The sequence below is a fragment of the Grus americana genome, chromosome 23 (genome assembly GCF_028858705.1).
Source record: "Grus americana isolate bGruAme1 chromosome 23, bGruAme1.mat, whole genome shotgun sequence".
Lineage (NCBI taxonomy): Eukaryota > Metazoa > Chordata > Aves > Gruiformes > Gruidae > Grus > Grus americana.
The window spans coordinates 1,178,231-1,193,863 of record NC_072874.1 but is presented as its reverse complement, the minus strand read 5'-3'; the positions used below and the strand labels follow the sequence as shown (position 1 = coordinate 1,193,863).

Sequence of the window (15,633 nt, the reverse complement as noted above, 5' to 3'; positions counted from 1 at the left end):
CCTCCTCTCCCTACACCCTGCCCCGGGCAGCAGTGGGGAACCCCCTGGATGGAGCGGGGGGGTGCTGGCAGCGCTGCCGGGACCCCCGAGTTTGCGAGGGCACGGGGTGGGGGGCACGGGGAGCAGGAAACCCCCGGCCCCGCGGGGGAGGAGGTGCCGCCGGGGACCCGGCTGGGGGGGCGTCGGGCCCGCGGTTCTCCCGCCCGCCCCGACGGGAGCCCCGGGCCCGACCCCCGCCCCGTCCCGCTCCGCTCCGCCCGGGGAGGGGCAGCGCGGCCCGGCCGGATCGTGGCTGCCGCCGGCACCTCCCCGCGCCCCCCCGCCGGGGCGCGGCTATAAGGAGCGGCGGGGCCGGAGGAGGCGCTCGGCGGCGGCGGCGTGGAACGGCGGGTGCGGCAGGTACGGGACGGGACGGGACGGGGTCGTGCCCCGGGGGTTCCTTGGATCAGCCCCCCCCTCCCCTTCTTCCGCGGTCCCCAGCGTCCCCCACGGGCTGAGACCTGGGAACTCATCGCACTGCCCGCGCCTCCGCGGACCGGGTGCCCTGGGGAGCCCCGTCCTGCTGGGGTTTTGCTTCTGGAGCGAGGGGTTAAGGTGTGGGTGGGCACGGGGCCCCCCCCGGGGAGTGAGCACCCAGGGAGCAGCCGGGGTTTTGAGGCGTCGCGCTGCAGGTCCCCGGAGCCAGGGTGGTCGCGAGGGGGGTTAAGAAACCTGAAGATTTTGGGCGTCCTGGGGGAGGAGGACAGGGTGGGGGTGAGATGGCCCGGGAGACGGCTCGGGGCTCGGTGGGTGCCGGCCAGGGTGGGTGACCTAGCGGGATGGGGCTGGAGTAGGGCGCGGAGCTGCCCTGTGCCCACAGGACCCCCGGCCCCGGGCTGCCCCCCACCTGCTCACCGCCCTCCCTCTGCAGCGGCTGCAGGTCTGGAGACATTGCCAGCAACATGCGCCTGCTGCGGGCCCTGCTCTGCCTCTGCCTGCTGGCCCAGGCGGCCCTGGCTTCCCGGGTGCGCACCCGTCGGGAGCTGGCCCCTGGCTTGTATGAGCATGGGGTCTACGATGCCAGCGGGTCCTACTGCCAGCGAGGGGACGTCTGCTGCCACGGCCGCGACGACGGCTGCACCGTGCCCTACCACGACACCCTCTGCTACTGCGACCTCTTCTGCAACCGCACCATCTCTGACTGCTGCCCTGACTTCTGGGAGTACTGCCTGGGCATCCCGGCCCCCTTCCCCAAAGCCCCAGGTGAGGGTCTGTGGGTGCCGGGGGCCGGCCCTGGGGTGCCCAATGTGCCGAGTGATGCCGCTGGTGCCCCTCGGGAGAACGGATGCAGCTGGATGTGGCACCCCACAGCCCTGCCCTCATTGCAGAGCTGCTCTGCACCCCTCAGAGCTGGGAAAACTTGTGCAAAGTGGCTGGGCTGGGGCTGGGCTCCCAAAAACGGGGCCAGGAGCAGCCTGTGGCCCCACAGCCCATCCCCTGCACCTCCCCACGGGCAGGGCTGCGGAGGGCAGGAGGGCGAAGGGGCAGCTCCAGCGGTGTGTACCTGTGGGGCAGAGCAGGGGCGGGGGGGGCTCCATCCCGCCTTCCCCGGTCACGTCTGGGGCAGGCGGATGCTGGCCCTGACTTAACCCGCCTGGCAGCTGGGGCGGGCAGGGCAGACGGGGGCGAGAAGGGGGCACGGGCAGCCCCCGTCGCGCTGCACAAGGCTCTCTAAGAAGTCCCTGCCGAGCAGAGCCAGCTCCCGGGTACAACTGGCCCCTTTATCCCCGTCCCGCCAGACTGTGCGTGCGAGGTCGGCTCTGCTCGGCAGCCCCACGCGCAGCCCCACGGTTAACCCTCCCGGTGCCGAGCCAGCCCTGCTCCCGCCCTGCACCATGGGGCACAAGCCGGACCCGTCGTGTCCCGGCTGGACAGGCACGCAGGTCTGGAGGTGCCGAGCTGCAGCTGGCTTTAAGGGCTGCATTTATTCTCCCCTTGGTATTTACCCCCTGGAGCCATGGGGGTGCTGGCGGGACCCCCGACGCAGCCAAGGTGCTCACCGGGGCTTTCCCCTCTTCCATCCAGGCTGTGCCCGTGCCGGCCGCAGCTACCCCACCGGAGCCACGTACCGGGAGAACTGCAACCTGTGGTGAGTGCCTCCGTGCTCCTCGCGCCATGCGGGCACTGCCGGTGTGGTGCTGGCACGCTGCCTGCCCGGACGAAGGACGTCGGGGGGCCTGCGAGCGCCATGGCTGCCGGCAGCCGGCTCGGCGGGAGCGGGAGCACAGAGCCCGAGCTGGGTGGCGGGGGCTGGTGCCAAACGCCTTTACTCTGGCATATTCAGAGCAGAGAGCCCGGGGCCTTGAGCCGCTCCCAAGTTTCAGCACATGCCTTTGTGGGAGCCGCTCGCTCCGCCAGGTTAGCGCGCGGCCGGGCTGGCTGCGGGCTGCCGACACGGGCCCGGCGCTGCCGGCGTTTTTTTGGCCACGCTGGTCCAAGCCCAGCTTGCCCGAGCTTGACGGGACGCGTCTGCAGCTGGCAGCCGTGGCGGCTCCGTGCCGAGCGGCCAGAGTCCGGCCCTGCCGCCTGCCTGGGTGCAAGCAGCCCGTCCGTGCTGCGTGCCAGGAGCTCGCTGTTTGCAGCGTGGCGTTTATCTGGAAGCGGCTGCGGTGGTATTAATGGCATCCCGGAGGTGGGGGATAGGGGAACCTGCAGGCGCAGATCTGCCCGTAGACAAGGAGCAAGCACAGCGGGGCTGGCTGGCTCACAGCGATGTGGGAGATAAGGAAAATCAAAGGCTCTGTCTAGGGGGCGTGTGTGTGAGGGCATGAACACGTGTGTGTGCACGTGTGTGCAGGCGTGTGTGCTAGAGCTGGAGGTGAAAAACCAGCCCTCCCCCTCCCCGAAGCCCCGGCGTTTCTCCGGGACAGCGGTGCGGAGGCATGCAGGGCTGGAGGCTGTCCCCGCACCCCAGGGAGGTTGAGGTCCCCGAGCTGCGCACTTGGATGAGCGGTCCCTGCTGCTGGGAAAGCATCCTGTCCCCAGCAGCGCCGGCCCTTGGGGGCCGAGGCTCTTCTGCCAAAATCCTCTTCCCCCGCACTTGGCGCCTGGAGAGCATCAATTCCTGCAGCGCTTCACCCCAGACCTTGTCCCTGCCCTGCTCCTGCGGGGCCGGGGGGGGGGTTGGCAGGGGGCAGATGCAATGCCCGGGTGAAGCAGAGGGGGTTGGTGTGGGCACCCAGCTGGCTGCACCCCGAGGTGCTCCCGTGGGAGTCCCTGGGGAGTTAACAGCAGATGCGGGGTCAGCAGTGCTCACCAGGAGTGCTCGGGGTTGGGGATGGGGCGAGTGCCAGGGGTGCAGGTGCCACCGGCGGGATCGGGGCCGGGCTGGCGGGACACGGCTCGGCCTCGCACGGCTCCTTAAAAGGGAAGAGCGAGCCGGGAGCTCGGCCGGCGGGCAGGAGGGAGCATGCCAAGCATTGCTCACTGGGGGGGAGCACAGCCCAGGGCTCCCCAGGGGGACCCGGACCCGGCACATCCCCCCCCCCCCGCAGCCCTGGGTCTCCCTGTGGGTGCTGCGGGGCTCCCAGCTAACCTGGCCAGAGCAGCTCGCCCCAGGGTTGGGGGGGCACTGCCAGCCCCGAACCCCCTCCCCGGGCTGGCGTCCAAGCCCCGCTCTGATGTCTGCAGGCCTGGCTGCTTTTCAGCTGATTTTCCATCCCATGCTCTGTCTGCCCCCAGGGCTCTTCCGGGGACCGGGGCCGAGGGGGGGGACACACAGCCCCCAGGGCCATGCAGAGGGCTGCCCGCCGGCTCCTGGCCCAACCTCACCCCGTCCTGAGGTGCTGAGCCGCAGTGTGACCCCCAGACCCCGCTGCAGAAGCAGCCCCGGCCCCTCACTGGCTGCCCGTGATGGCAGCGGGTCCTCGGCTGGGTGGGGGCAGCACCCACCTGGGGTCCCCCAGTCACCCCACGGACACCGTCCCCCCCCAGCTGACCGTCCCCCCCCCCGGTGCCGTTCCCCCTGCAGCACCTGCGGCCCCGGCGGGCAGTGGCAGTGCGAGGACCACGCCTGCCTGATGGACGGGGACCTGATCGACGCCATCAACAGGGGCAATTATGGGTAAGGACGGGGCACCGGGAGGATGGGGAAAGGGATGCTTCGCCCCTCGGTGCTTTCTGGGGCCTCCCTGACCCGTGCTCCCTCCTGCCGCACAGCTGGAGAGCCGCCAACTACAGCCAGTTTTGGGGCATGACGCTGGAGGATGGGATCCGGCACCGCCTGGGCACCTTCCGACCCTCTCCCACCGTCATGAACATGAACGAGATGCATGTGAGTCTCCCTCCCCGGGCCCCTTGGATGCGAGGGGAAACTGAGGCACGCCGAGAGTTGAGCCTGCCTGTCCCATGGCTTCACCCAGTGCTTCACCATCCCCTTGGCTAGCGATGTCCCCACGGTGTCCCCATCCCTGGGAAGGGGCTCTGCAGCTGGGGGGAGGCAGGGAAGGGGCTGTGCCGGGTGGGTGCCGCGGGCAGCCCTTGTGTTTGGAGACAGCAGCTCAGCAAATTCCCCCTGACAATCCCCCGGCTGCCAGTGTTGTTTTTTTACCCCGCTTCTCCGTGCCGGTTTCCCATCGGAAAGCTGGCCCCGCAGCTGCTGAGTCGGCAGAGCCGGCTGCGCCAGCACTTTGTGAGCGGGGTGCCTCTACCTGCCCCCAGGCTGCACCCGAAACCAGCCCCCATTTGGGGTGGACAGTGGCCGGGTGTCCCATGGGCGCTGGTGAGGAGCGAGCGACGCGCGCGGTGCATGCTCAGCGCCGTGGCCTTGACTCCCGGCTCGGTTTAATTTTAGAGGCGCTTCTTGCACTGAGATAAGCTGTGTGTCGTGACCGTGTCCTCCCCAGGAAGGCTGAGCTGTGCGTGGCCGGGGTGGGGGCACCGTCCCATCCCTCCCCAAAGCGGAAAGGCGGGGGGGTGTGAGTCAGCGGCCAGGCGAGAGCTGGCCAGAGGCCATAACGATGGGCTCGAGGCACCCGGTGCCGTGCACTCGCAGCAGGGCAGCGCTGCCCTTGCCGGGGTCCGAGACCGGACACTTGGTGCTGTTGTCGCATACGGAGCTTCTGGGGCTGAGGAGCCCAAATTTAGGGAAAGCTGAGGGGTCCGGTTCCTCTGGAACAAGGGGGCACTCAGGTGCTGGTCACGCTCGGCCAGGGCTGCGGGCATCCCCGTCCCAAGGGGCCCTGCACTGGGGCTGGGGGATGCTAACGCTGGCGGGGGGCCCTGGCCCCGAGGATGCCCCGGGAGCTGCTGGGGATGGGCGGCTGCGGGCGGGGGGAAGGAGCAGGGGGGTCCCTGTGAGGTGAGCACCCCTCGCGCCTCGGCTCTGCCTCTGCAGGTGAACATGGACTCCAACGAGGTGCTGCCCCGCCACTTTGATGCAGCCGCGAAGTGGCCCGGGATGATCCACCAGCCCCTGGACCAGGGCAACTGTGCCGGTTCCTGGGCTTTCTCCACGGCGGGTGAGATGGCACGGGACGGGATGGGGTGGCCGGGGGGGGACAGGGACTAAACCTGCTGCTGTGGGGCTGGGGAGCGGGGCAGGACCTGGGGAAGCAGCCGCCACTCCCTGACCCCCCTGCTCGCTCCCAGCCGTCGCCTCGGACCGCATCTCCATCCACTCCATGGGACACATGACGCCAGCCCTGTCACCCCAAAACCTCCTGTCCTGTGACACCCGCAACCAGCGGGGCTGCAGCGGGGGACGGCTGGACGGTGCCTGGTGGTACCTCCGCAGGCGAGGGTGAGTGGGGACGGGATGGGATGGCAGAGGCTGCCCCGGTGCTGGGGTGGGATAAGGGGGTGGGATAAGGGGGTGCTGGGGTGGGAGAAGGGGCTTCAAGGCTCAGGGGTGCCCCGTGCACATCCTGTCCCCAGGGCTGTCCCTTGGGCAAGCGGGGACCGAGGGCTGCCAGCCCCGGTGGGATGGAGAGTGGGGTTTTGGAGAGGGGGTTTTGGGGAAGAGGGGTTTGGGGATGGAGCCGGCTGGTCCTTCCCCTCCTCATGTCCTTGTCCCTCGGCCCAGGGTGGTGACGGATGAGTGCTACCCCTTCACCAGCCAGGAGAGCCAGCCGGCGGCACAGCCCTGCATGATGCACAGCCGCTCCACGGGCAGGGGCAAGCGGCAGGCGACAGCGCGCTGCCCCAACCCCCAGACCCACGCCAACGAGATCTACCAGTCCACCCCTGCCTACCGCCTCTCCTCCAGCGTGAGTGCCCGCGGGACGGGCAGGGCAGGGCAGAGCTGCCAGCGTGGGCGAAGCAGGAGCCCTTTGGTGTGGGGAGCGGGAAGGGGCTTGGCTCGGGGTGGTTTGCCTGGGAAAGCCGAGTTTGGAGGTGACGCTGGGAAAAACCCACTGCGAAGCCCCCAGGGCAGCTGCTTCTCCACCCGGCATCTCCACAGCACCCACCCGTGGGGCCCAGAGCAGCCTCTGCCTGTGGCCCCGGGGGGTGGGGAGGGCAGTGCTGGGGGTCCCGGCCCCGGTACCACCCGGCTCTGTGCTTGCAGGAGAAGGAGATCATGAAGGAGCTGCTGGAGAACGGCCCTGTGCAAGGTAGGGAGCCGGCCGGGGCACCCCACCCGCATACCCCCAAGTTGGGTGCAGCAATGGCTGGGGGGACGAGGTGGGTGGGGGACGCTGCCCTGCCCGGGGCCAGGGGTGGGTGGGGGAGCCAGCCCCCCCCCCCGCAGCTGCGCTCCCTGCTTAATGTTTAGCCACGTGTCGGGGCAGCGCCGGGCTCTTGCCGGCCCCGGGGTGCCCATCACGCTGCCCACACCAGCGGGCACTTGTTGCTCATTAACTTCTGAGATTTAATCTCCCTCTCAGCAGTTGGTTTGGTTTTAATTTTTTTTTTTAATCCTCCTCTGAGTCTTGTCACATCACCGGGGGGAGGATCTGGCTGCTGCCTTCCCTCCTCCTGGGCGATGGCCCGTGTCCCTGGTGCCCGTATCCTCCGTCCTGGGGGGGTGTGGAGCCCCCGGAGCTTGGCACCCCGTCCCTCGGGACAGGGCCGGCACCCTCAGACCCTCTCCCCCCACCCACAGCCATCCTGGAGGTGCACGAGGATTTCTTCATGTACAAGAGCGGGATCTATCGGCACACACCGGTGGCTGAGGGGAAGGGGCCAAAGCACCAGAGACACGGGACCCACTCAGTCAAAATCACCGGGTAGGTGGGGGGTGGCTGGGGGGGGGGGGTGCAGAGAGCCCTGCTCCAGCAGGAGAGGTATTTTCTTCATGGGAGGAAAGGCATCCCCTTCCTCCAGACAGGGAGAGGAAGTGGGGAGGGAAGGGAGGTGCAGGGTGGGATGTGGGGCAGCCCTGCTGGGGGGGGACAGTGCTTGCCCCGGGGCTGTGGCCACAAGTGACACGAAAGCACGGTGCTCAGCCACCCACGGAGGGAGGCAGGTTGGAGGTGCAGGGGCTGAGGAGGGGAGCGGGCCCCACTGCCGTGTGCCGGCAGCTTCCTTCCTCCTCGCCGTGGCTAAATATACCTGCCTGTGTTTCGGGAGCGGACGTAAATACCTCGGCCTGGCCAGGAAACAAGCGGGATCAACCCAGCACCCCGCTATCGCAGTGCCTGGTGGGGTGATGCCCACAGCCCGAGGGGGTGCCCCGGGACCCCCACTCACTGCCCTGCCCTTCCAATGCAGGTGGGGAGAAGAGCAGCTGCCCGATGGCCAGACCCAAAAATACTGGGTGAGTGTTGGCGGGTGTCACGAGTTTGTTGGGGCTCAGTCATTGGGGTGCAAGAGCTGCTTTCCCATGCCTGGGTGGGATTCAGCTCAGGGATTGGGGGGGGGGGGTTAGCTGGGCTACCCAGTGCTGAGCTGTGTCCTGTGTCATCCGTCCATCCCCCCCCGCAGACCGCAGCCAACTCCTGGGGCACGGCGTGGGGCGAGGGTGGCCATTTCCGCATCGCCCGCGGCGTCAACGAGTGCGAGGTGGAGACCTTTGTGGTGGGCGTCTGGGGCCGCGTCAGCATGGAGGACATGCCCCACAAGTGAGCGCCCCGCTGCCCACGGTGCCCCCACCCTGGGGCCCCCCAGCCCCGCAGACGTCCTTGTTCCCACGATGGCCCTGCCCAGCACCGCAGCCCCTCCGTCCCCTCCCGGGGGCACCCATGGGGTGGGACCCCCGCACAGCCCCCATGCCACCGGACAGGGGGATGGGACCGTTCCCTGGGTCCCCATCCCTGGGGGGCCGCGTGCCCCCACCGTGCTGACACGGCGGCTGGGTGCAGTGGTGCGTGCACGGGGCGTGCGACCGGGGGTGCCCCGGGGGCCCGTCCTGCGTCCCGTGGGATTTACCCGCTAATCCCCCCGCCCCGGGGCTCGGCTGGGCTTCGGGGGCAGCTGGGGGCTCTTCAAAGGTGGCTGCCCCCACCCCAGCCAGCACCGGTGGCTTCACTGCCCTCCTCCCACCGCCCTGCGCGGGCGTGCACGTGCACGGGGAGCACTGCAGCGGGCCCACCGGGGCTCCTGCACCCCCATATCTGCACCCCCCCCCCCCAGCTTCCCTGGAGCTGGAGGGCTAAAATAACCCAGCAGTGCCGGGGGGGCGTGGGGGGGTTCATCCGTGCCCCCAGGGCTGGAGGTGCCCCGAGGCTGGGTGTTGCCAGCTGGAGATAGGGCTGGGGTCCCCGCCGTCCCCCCTGCCCGTCGCTATGGTGCTATGGCCCCTGCCACCCCCCCACCCCCACCCCGGGACTGCGGGGACAGGGGAGGGCTCAGCCCCGCAGTGTCCCCGTCCCCGTGGGGCCACAATCCAGGACCACGCAGCAGCACAGCCCAGGTCCCCTGTCCCTTCCCCCCCCCCCCCGGGCTGTACTTTTAAGACTTTTTGTATTTATTTTGCTTTTTATTATTTGTAAATAAACTTTTTGAAGCCTCAGCACCAGGACAGTCCGCTCCTTCCCCAGCCCTGTGCCACGGGGGGGGGGTGTGCATGGCCCTGCTGCCTCCCGCCTGCCCCGTCCCGTCCCGGGGGGGGACACGCAGCCGTGGCCGCAGGAAGGGCTGCGGGCAGAGATAAGGCCCCGGTCATTGTTCACCTTCCGGCCCCGCCGGCTCCCCGTGACCTTGGGCCGCACCGGCAGCAGCGCCGGACCCGCCACAGGCACGCGCAGCCGTACAGGCTGCTGCAGCCAGGAGTGCCACGGCAGCCACGAGTGCCACCACGGCCACCCCACAGCCACGAGTGCCACCATGGCCACCCCACGGCCACGAGTGCCACCACAGCCACCCCCACAGCCACGAGTGCCACCATAGCCATGAGTGCCACCACGGCCACCCCACGGCCACGAGTGCCACCACAGCCACCCCATAGCCACGAGTGCCACCACAGCCACCCCCACAGCCACGAGTGCCACCATGGCCACGAGTGCCACCACAGCCCCCCCACAGCCACGAGTGCCACCACAGCCACCCCATAGCCACGAGTGCCACCACAGCCACGAGTGCCACCACGGCCACCCCTCAGCCACGAGTGCCACCACAGCCACCCCATAGCCACGTGTGGCACCCCACAGCCACGAGTGCCACGGCAGCCACACGTGCCACGGCAGTGGGGCCATAGGCCGGGCGGGGAGGGTCGAGCAGGCCCGTGGGGGCAGAATGTCGCTTTTTACAACGTGAGTTATTCCCACGTGAGTTATTCCCACGTGAGTTATTCGTTATCCCTCGTCCCGCGTCACGGCAGGGCCCGGCACGCGCAGCCTGGAGTGGGGCGCCACCTGGTGGTGAGAGCCTGCCGTACAGACGGGCACGCGCACACGGGGGGGGGGGGGGTGTGTGTGTGTGTGTGTGTGTGTGTGAAACCAGGACTGGCTGCTAGTGCGTGGGTATATAAACAAGAGTGTGTGTGTGAGTGTGTGTGAGTGTGTGTGAGTGTGTGTGTGTCATATGTAGTTATTTTAAAAAAAAACACACCCCAACCCAACCCAGTGGTGTCTGTTTGTGTGTGTGTGAGTGTGTGTTTAGACACAGACACCGCTGGGTTCCGAAAGCCACACACTCTGTTTGGGGTTTTGTTGGGGTTTTTTTTTTTTTTTTTAACACACACCCCCCCGTTAGCTGTTAGTGTGTGTGTGTGTGTGTGTGTGTGTGTGTGTAAATTGCATTGCCTGTTAGTGTCTCTGTGTTTATGTGTATAAAACCAGCGATGGGTGGTTGTGTGTGTGTGTAGAGACACACACGGTAGCTGTTAAGAGTGTGCGTCTGTACACACACACACACACACGCAGAGGGGTATCTGTTACTGGGGGGGTGTATATACTGGGGGTGTCTACACGGGGTGTCTATTAGTGTGTGTGTCCAGGCACACACACGGCTGTCTGTTACTCTGTGTGTGTGTTTATATGTGTACATACACACACAAACACCCAGGGTGTCAGTAAGTGTGTGTGCGCAGTGTGATGTTTGTGTGTACGCCCGTACCCAGGGTTGTCTGTTTGTGTGTGTCTATATTTCTATATGCACGGGGTGTCTGTGTGTGTGTGTGTGCACACACACGTGCGTACACACACAGCCACACTCCTCTGTATCTGTACACGCCAACAGACTTCCCTGGCTATTTTACACCTACGACACACCCCCCCGCGCGTGCCTGGGGGCCGCCTGGGCTCCAGCCCAGCCCGCTGAGGAGCTGGGGGGCTCTGCAGTGGTTTATCCTGGGGAACCGGCGGCTGGGGGCAGCCCTGCCAGGGGGTACCCAGGTGGGGCCGGGCTCCTCTCCCACGGATCAGGCGCTGGGACAAGAGGAAACCGCCTCAAGCTGGGCCGGGGGGGTGGATTGGAGATGAGGAAAGGTTTCTTCCCCCAAAGGGTTGTCGGGCGCTGGGACAGGCTGCCCAGGGCGGTGGTGGAGTCCCCGTCCCGGGGGTATTTCGAAGCCGTGTAGATGCGGTGCTTGGGGACGTGGCGTGGCGGTGGGCTGGGCAGTGCGGGGGTAACGGCTGGACTCCGTGACGTGATGGCTCTTTCCCAAATTCCGTGACTCTCTACACACCTACACACACTCACACCCAGCTGGGGTCACACCCCCCCCATCATCCCTGCTGGGCACGGAGGGGTGACAGCGCACACAGGCAGCCACAGCCCCAGCACGGGTGACAGTGTGTGTGTGTGTGGGGGGGTGCCCTCTCTGCAAGGCTGGGCAGCTCTGACTCAACAGGAGACGATGAGAAATATTGCTGGAATGATTAGAGATGCTCCAGAACAAAAAGTCCTGCCTTTGGCCGAACTGAGGAAAACACCGACCTCTGGTTACTGCTGCCAAGAGCATCAGAAAAGGTACTCAGCGTTTGAAAGGTTTTCTTTTCTAAAAATTCCTTCAAAGCAATGCACCTCTTCATAAGCACCTCTGCGATCTCTCGCCAAGGCCAATTATAGGATAATCACCTGGACGTCACGTTAAAACCCCAGGAAAGAAAACCTTTGTGTTAGTCAAAGCATTACTCGTATCTCAGCAGGAGCCCTCGGCACCTTATTTTCTGTAAGTTGACATGAAATATGTAAGAACTAATTCCAGGAAAGCGTGCAGAGCCCTGGGAGCAGCACCCAGAGCAGGGGCACAGAGGGACACGTCCCGTCCCTGCACCCAGAGCTGCTGCTGGCCCCGGAGGGGGACACGAGGCAGGGCAGCATCCCTGGGAGCCCCTCCACAAACACAACCCACCCAGCGACCAGTGCACATCGCCTTTTATTCAAAAGCTGTAAAAATAAGCTCTAAACCGTTTGAGTTTGGCTTCGGCAGACAGAGACAAATCAAAACAGACATTGGCAACAAGGGGGGGGTCGATGATCCCGCGCATGACGGCAGCAACGCAGCCTCTTCCAGCAGCACGGAGAGAAACGGGGCTCAGACCCCCCCCCCAGGAAAGCTGGAGCGCTTCCAGCACAGCCGAGCGGTTGGACGTGCTCCTGGCAAGGAAGGGCTGTCCGCGAGGCAAGGAAGGACAATCTCTGCCGTCACTCGTGCCCTTCCTGCCACTTTTGAAATGAAGGCTCAGCTCTTGGTCACCAGAGAGTCCCCAAAAGCGTGCCGAGGCGGGGCCGTTCCACTCCAGACATCACGCCAAGCAGAGGGACGGTGCAGATGGGGCTTAACTATGATTTTGTGTCTGGCGAGGGAAGATCTAAGCACTCCCTGGGAGGCATGGCACAGGCTACTGGTTTGGCTGTCCCACCCCGCAGCATGGCCCCAGAACTGGGCTCCAGTTTGGCGTGGAGACACCCACTGCCATGAGTGGGGACAAGGAATCGAAGCCAGGAGGGTCCCAACAGGGCTCGGGGCTCCTCAGGCACAGCAGGCTGGAAAGCCAGCCTGGGGGAACCGCTCGCTCTTCGAGAGGCTCGGCCACATCCCGGCGGGAGGCTGAGGATGGGCGCTGCTCCCACAGAGCCCCACAGAGCCCCTGGCTGGCTCCCAGCCCTCGGCTGAGGTCGTCACATCATGCGAGTCACGACCATCGTGAGGAAGTCCTCGTAGCTCAGCCGCACGTTGCCCACCAGCCCCGTGTCCTTCTCGCGGAAGGCATCGGTCGTGCTCTGGAGCTGCATGCAGATCTGAATGAAGCGGTCGAGCTGGATGCTGGGGTTGGAGGATCGCTGGGCGTAGCGAGCCAGCAGCAGCTGGCTAAACTGGGGGCTCAGGTTGTAGCCCATCTGGGAGAAAGCTGGGAGCAAGAAACACTTGGATTAAACCCTCCTGATGGGAGGAAGAGCGACTATGCCCTCCCTCCCGTCTGCTGGCACCCACCCCATCTCCCACCGCCCCATGATACTCATTTCTGACGGCGGGCGTGTGCGGGCAGGGCTCTCTGGAGGGACGTACCGAACCCAGGCCCGAATTCCAGTCGTTTTTCCCCTCCATCAGACACACACACCCAAGAGCTCCTCCCAGAAAACAGGCTTTAGCCACATGCCATTGCGGGGGCGGGGGGAGCATTTTGGGTTTCCTTAAGGAAGTTCATGCCACAGCCCTGCCATGGCTCCTCATCTCCTGCCCCATGGGAAGGCTCAGCGCCAGCTCTGCCACGGCCGGTTTAGCCAGCCCAGCGTGCCCCAGCGCAGCAACAGGCGTGGACTGCAGCCACGGCCGCGTGGGAGGCACCGGGAGCTCAGAGACACCCAGCCCTGCTGCAGGGACAGCACCGGGAGGAGTTGCCAGGCCGGGCTGGAAATAAACACCAAGCAGAGCAGGACAGCCGTCCCCGGGGAGCCCGGTAAGGGCCAGGTTGGTGTCTCTGCCCCTCGCCCACCTTGCTGGAGCTCGTTGAAGCTGATGGAGCCTGACTGATCCCTGTCATACTGTTGGAAGAGGTTCTTCCACTGCTGGATGAAGCGCAGCAAGGCTGAGAAGCCGTACACATCTATGCGTCCTGACCTGGTCTTATCAAACATGTCTGGGGAGAAAAGAATGAAGAGCAGGGCAATGAGAAGCAGAGCAAGGATACACTGCAGAAACTCCCACAGAGCTCAGAATCTGCACTGCAGCTTCCTGGCTCCCTGCCCCAGCCCCAAAAGCCCTCCCTCACCAGGACCGCAATCAACTGGGACCATTCAATCCTAAGATTGAATGAAAACGGCACCAAAACCCCACGCTGGGGTAAGCAGGGGAACACCGTGACTCTGGCTCGCTACTGGAGCTCTCCCTCCCTTTGCTCCCTGGCTCTCTGGGAGCTGGGGCTTGCTCAGCCTCACGTGGAGCTGGGTTCCCTTTCCCAAGCAGTGGTTTGGGCCCCTGACTCGCGTCCTCCACCAAAAGGGTGCTTGGAGCTGCTCAGTTTGCCCAGCTCTCGCTCCAGAGAGCGCTTTCAGGCCAGCTGCCCAGGTAAGCCATGCTCAGGTAAGAGGGGAACACAGGCTGGGCTGGGCTTCACCCCGACAGAGGCTCGACTCAGAGAGATCAGAAGAAAAAGCTGGGGGAGGGCAGGGAGAGCCCAGACTCACTTATCATCAGCAGGCAGGTCTCATCGTTGAACGTCGACCAGTTGGAGTTGACCAGCGCCTGCTTCAGCTCCTTCACGGAGATGTACCCACTGTGATCGGCGTCAACCGCCTGGAACCAGGAGAAGGCCTCCGGGTCCACACCTGGAGGGGCATTACCTGCGCGGGGAGAGGCCATCAGCAGCTCTCGCCTCCCCTCAGAGGCCGCTGGCTGGTCTGTCCCCGGGGACGGCACGCAGAGACGCAGCCAACACCCAGGGACCAGTCAGCGCTCCTGCTCTGAGCGGCTCTTTGCAGCCGTACGATCCTGGGAAACCAGGTCAGCCAGGCCCAGGGCTTGGCACGTAGTGTCCGGCAGCAGAACAAGGGAAGTAAATCAGACCCCTCGCGTAGCTCGGGACCGGGGAGCGAACCAGGGGGCTCCCGCCCCATAAACCCGGCAGCGCCGGGAGACAGACGCAGGGCTGTAAAGTTTTACTGCTGGTGCTCAGGGCTGCGGCCTCTTCGGCACTTCCTCCTCCTCCTCCTCCAGATTTCAAAATAATAAACCGGGGGTCAGCGGGCCAGCCGCCCCTGGCACGGAGGGGGCCGGGACACAGGCGGGACCGGGCTGGGGAACACCCCCCACCACCACCCCCCTGACCCCGCACCTCTGTCCCCAGGGGGCCGGGACCCGCCGCCGGACCGACCCCTCAGACTCGCGGCCCCACTCACCTCCGGGAGCCGCCCCGCCGTAGGGCCCGGGCTGGGGGCCACCGTAGGGGCCAGGCTGTCCGTAAGGCCCTCCGGGAGCGGCGCCGCCTCCGTAGGGACCTCCGGGCGGGGGCTGTCCGTAGGGAGCCCCGGGCGCTGGGGGCGGCCCCCCGCCGTACGGACCCCCGGGGTAGGGGCCGGCCGGGGGCGCGCCGGGGGCCTGTCCTGCGCCGGGGAAGCCCTGGGGAGGGGGCGGAGCCCGGTGTGCGGCCGGCACCGAGCACCGCGGGCACCGAGCACCGCGGGCACCGCGAGCACCGCGGGCACCGAGCACCGCGCCCCCCCGCGCCCCCCGCCCCCTCAGCCCCGTTCCCCCCCCCGCGCCCCCCGGCCCCGCCGCGGCCCCACCTGCCCCGGGTACGCCGCCATGGCACCGCTACCGCCTACGTCACGAGCGGCGCGCCCGCCCATTGGCTGCGGCGCGTGATGGCGTAAAGGCTCCGCCCCCGAGGGGCGGTGCGTCAGCTGGGCGGGGCGGTGACGCGCAGGAAGGGCGCGCCCGGAGGCGGCTTAAGGCGGCAACGACCGCTGAGCGGGGTGGGGCCCACCACCCAGTCCCGCAGGGTGTCCCCGGGAGCAGGGGCGGGATCCCGCTGGAAAAGGGCCTGGGTCAGCCTGGAGTGGGCGCTGGGATCCCCCGGGAGCAGGGCTGGGATCAGGACTAGGATGTCCCCCCGGGAGCAGGGCCGGGAACCCCTGGGATCAGGACCGGGGTGTCCCCGGGATCAGGACCAGGATCCCCCCAGGGAACAGGGCCGGGATCAGGGCTGGGATCCCCCCAGGGAACAGGGCCGGGATCAGGGCTGGGATCCCCCAGAATCAGGACCAGGATCTCCCCGGGAACAGGGCTGGGATCAGGACCAGGATACCCCCGGGAGGAGGGCTGGGAGCAGG

At 66.6% G+C, this 15,633-nt stretch overlaps 2 protein-coding genes across 3 annotated transcripts; one reads left to right on the top strand and one right to left on the bottom strand.

Annotated features, from left to right (window-relative positions):
* The first annotated feature begins 318 nt into the window (after nt 1–318).
* On the top strand, nt 319–8,929 carry TINAGL1 (tubulointerstitial nephritis antigen like 1). Of its 2 annotated transcripts, none has more exons than XM_054802289.1 (12): nt 319–399; nt 911–1,242; nt 2,065–2,128; nt 4,010–4,102; nt 4,198–4,312; nt 5,375–5,498; nt 5,629–5,779; nt 6,062–6,245; nt 6,545–6,590; nt 7,082–7,205; nt 7,690–7,735; nt 7,903–8,929. In XM_054802289.1, the coding sequence occupies exons 2-12, from the start codon at nt 942–944 to the stop codon at nt 8,041–8,043; spliced, it is 1,389 nt and encodes a 462-aa protein (XP_054658264.1). In that variant the 5' UTR covers nt 319–399; nt 911–941; the 3' UTR covers nt 8,044–8,929. The 2 variants fall into 2 exon arrangements, with proteins under 2 accessions (XP_054658264.1, XP_054658265.1); XM_054802290.1 differs by having other exon boundaries at nt 351–399; nt 860–1,242.
* A 2,793-nt stretch (nt 8,930–11,722) lies between these two features.
* Nucleotides 11,723–15,157, bottom strand: PEF1 (penta-EF-hand domain containing 1). Its single transcript, XM_054802301.1, has 5 exons — nt 15,088–15,157; nt 14,701–14,920; nt 13,990–14,145; nt 13,299–13,442; nt 11,723–12,713 (listed from the first exon to the last, which is right to left on the bottom strand). The coding sequence occupies exons 1-5, from the start codon at nt 15,148–15,150 to the stop codon at nt 12,484–12,486; spliced, it is 813 nt and encodes a 270-aa protein (XP_054658276.1). The 5' UTR covers nt 15,151–15,157; the 3' UTR covers nt 11,723–12,483.
* Between the last annotated feature and the right edge of the window lie 476 nt (nt 15,158–15,633).

Excerpts from the sequence above, each read along its gene's own strand:
- TINAGL1 (XM_054802289.1), top strand. The coding sequence starts at position 942 with ATGCGCCTGCTGCGGGCCCTGCTCTGCCTCTGCCTGCTGGCCCAGGCG. Across the intron at positions 5,499-5,628 it reads CTGGGCTTTCTCCACGGCGG|CCGTCGCCTCGGACCGCATC; the intron begins GTGAGATGGCAC and ends GCTCGCTCCCAG. Across the intron at positions 7,206-7,689 it reads CACTCAGTCAAAATCACCGG|GTGGGGAGAAGAGCAGCTGC; the intron begins GTAGGTGGGGGG and ends CTTCCAATGCAG.
- PEF1 (XM_054802301.1), bottom strand. The coding sequence starts at position 15,150 with ATGGGCGGGCGCGCCGCTCGTGACGTAGGCGGTAGCGGTGCCATGGCG. Across the intron at positions 14,921-15,087 it reads TGGCGGCGTACCCGGGGCAG|GGCTTCCCCGGCGCAGGACA; the intron begins GTGGGGCCGCGG and ends CCCCCTCCCCAG. Across the intron at positions 14,146-14,700 it reads CGGCGGGGCGGCTCCCGGAG|GTAATGCCCCTCCAGGTGTG; the intron begins GTGAGTGGGGCC and ends CTCCCCGCGCAG.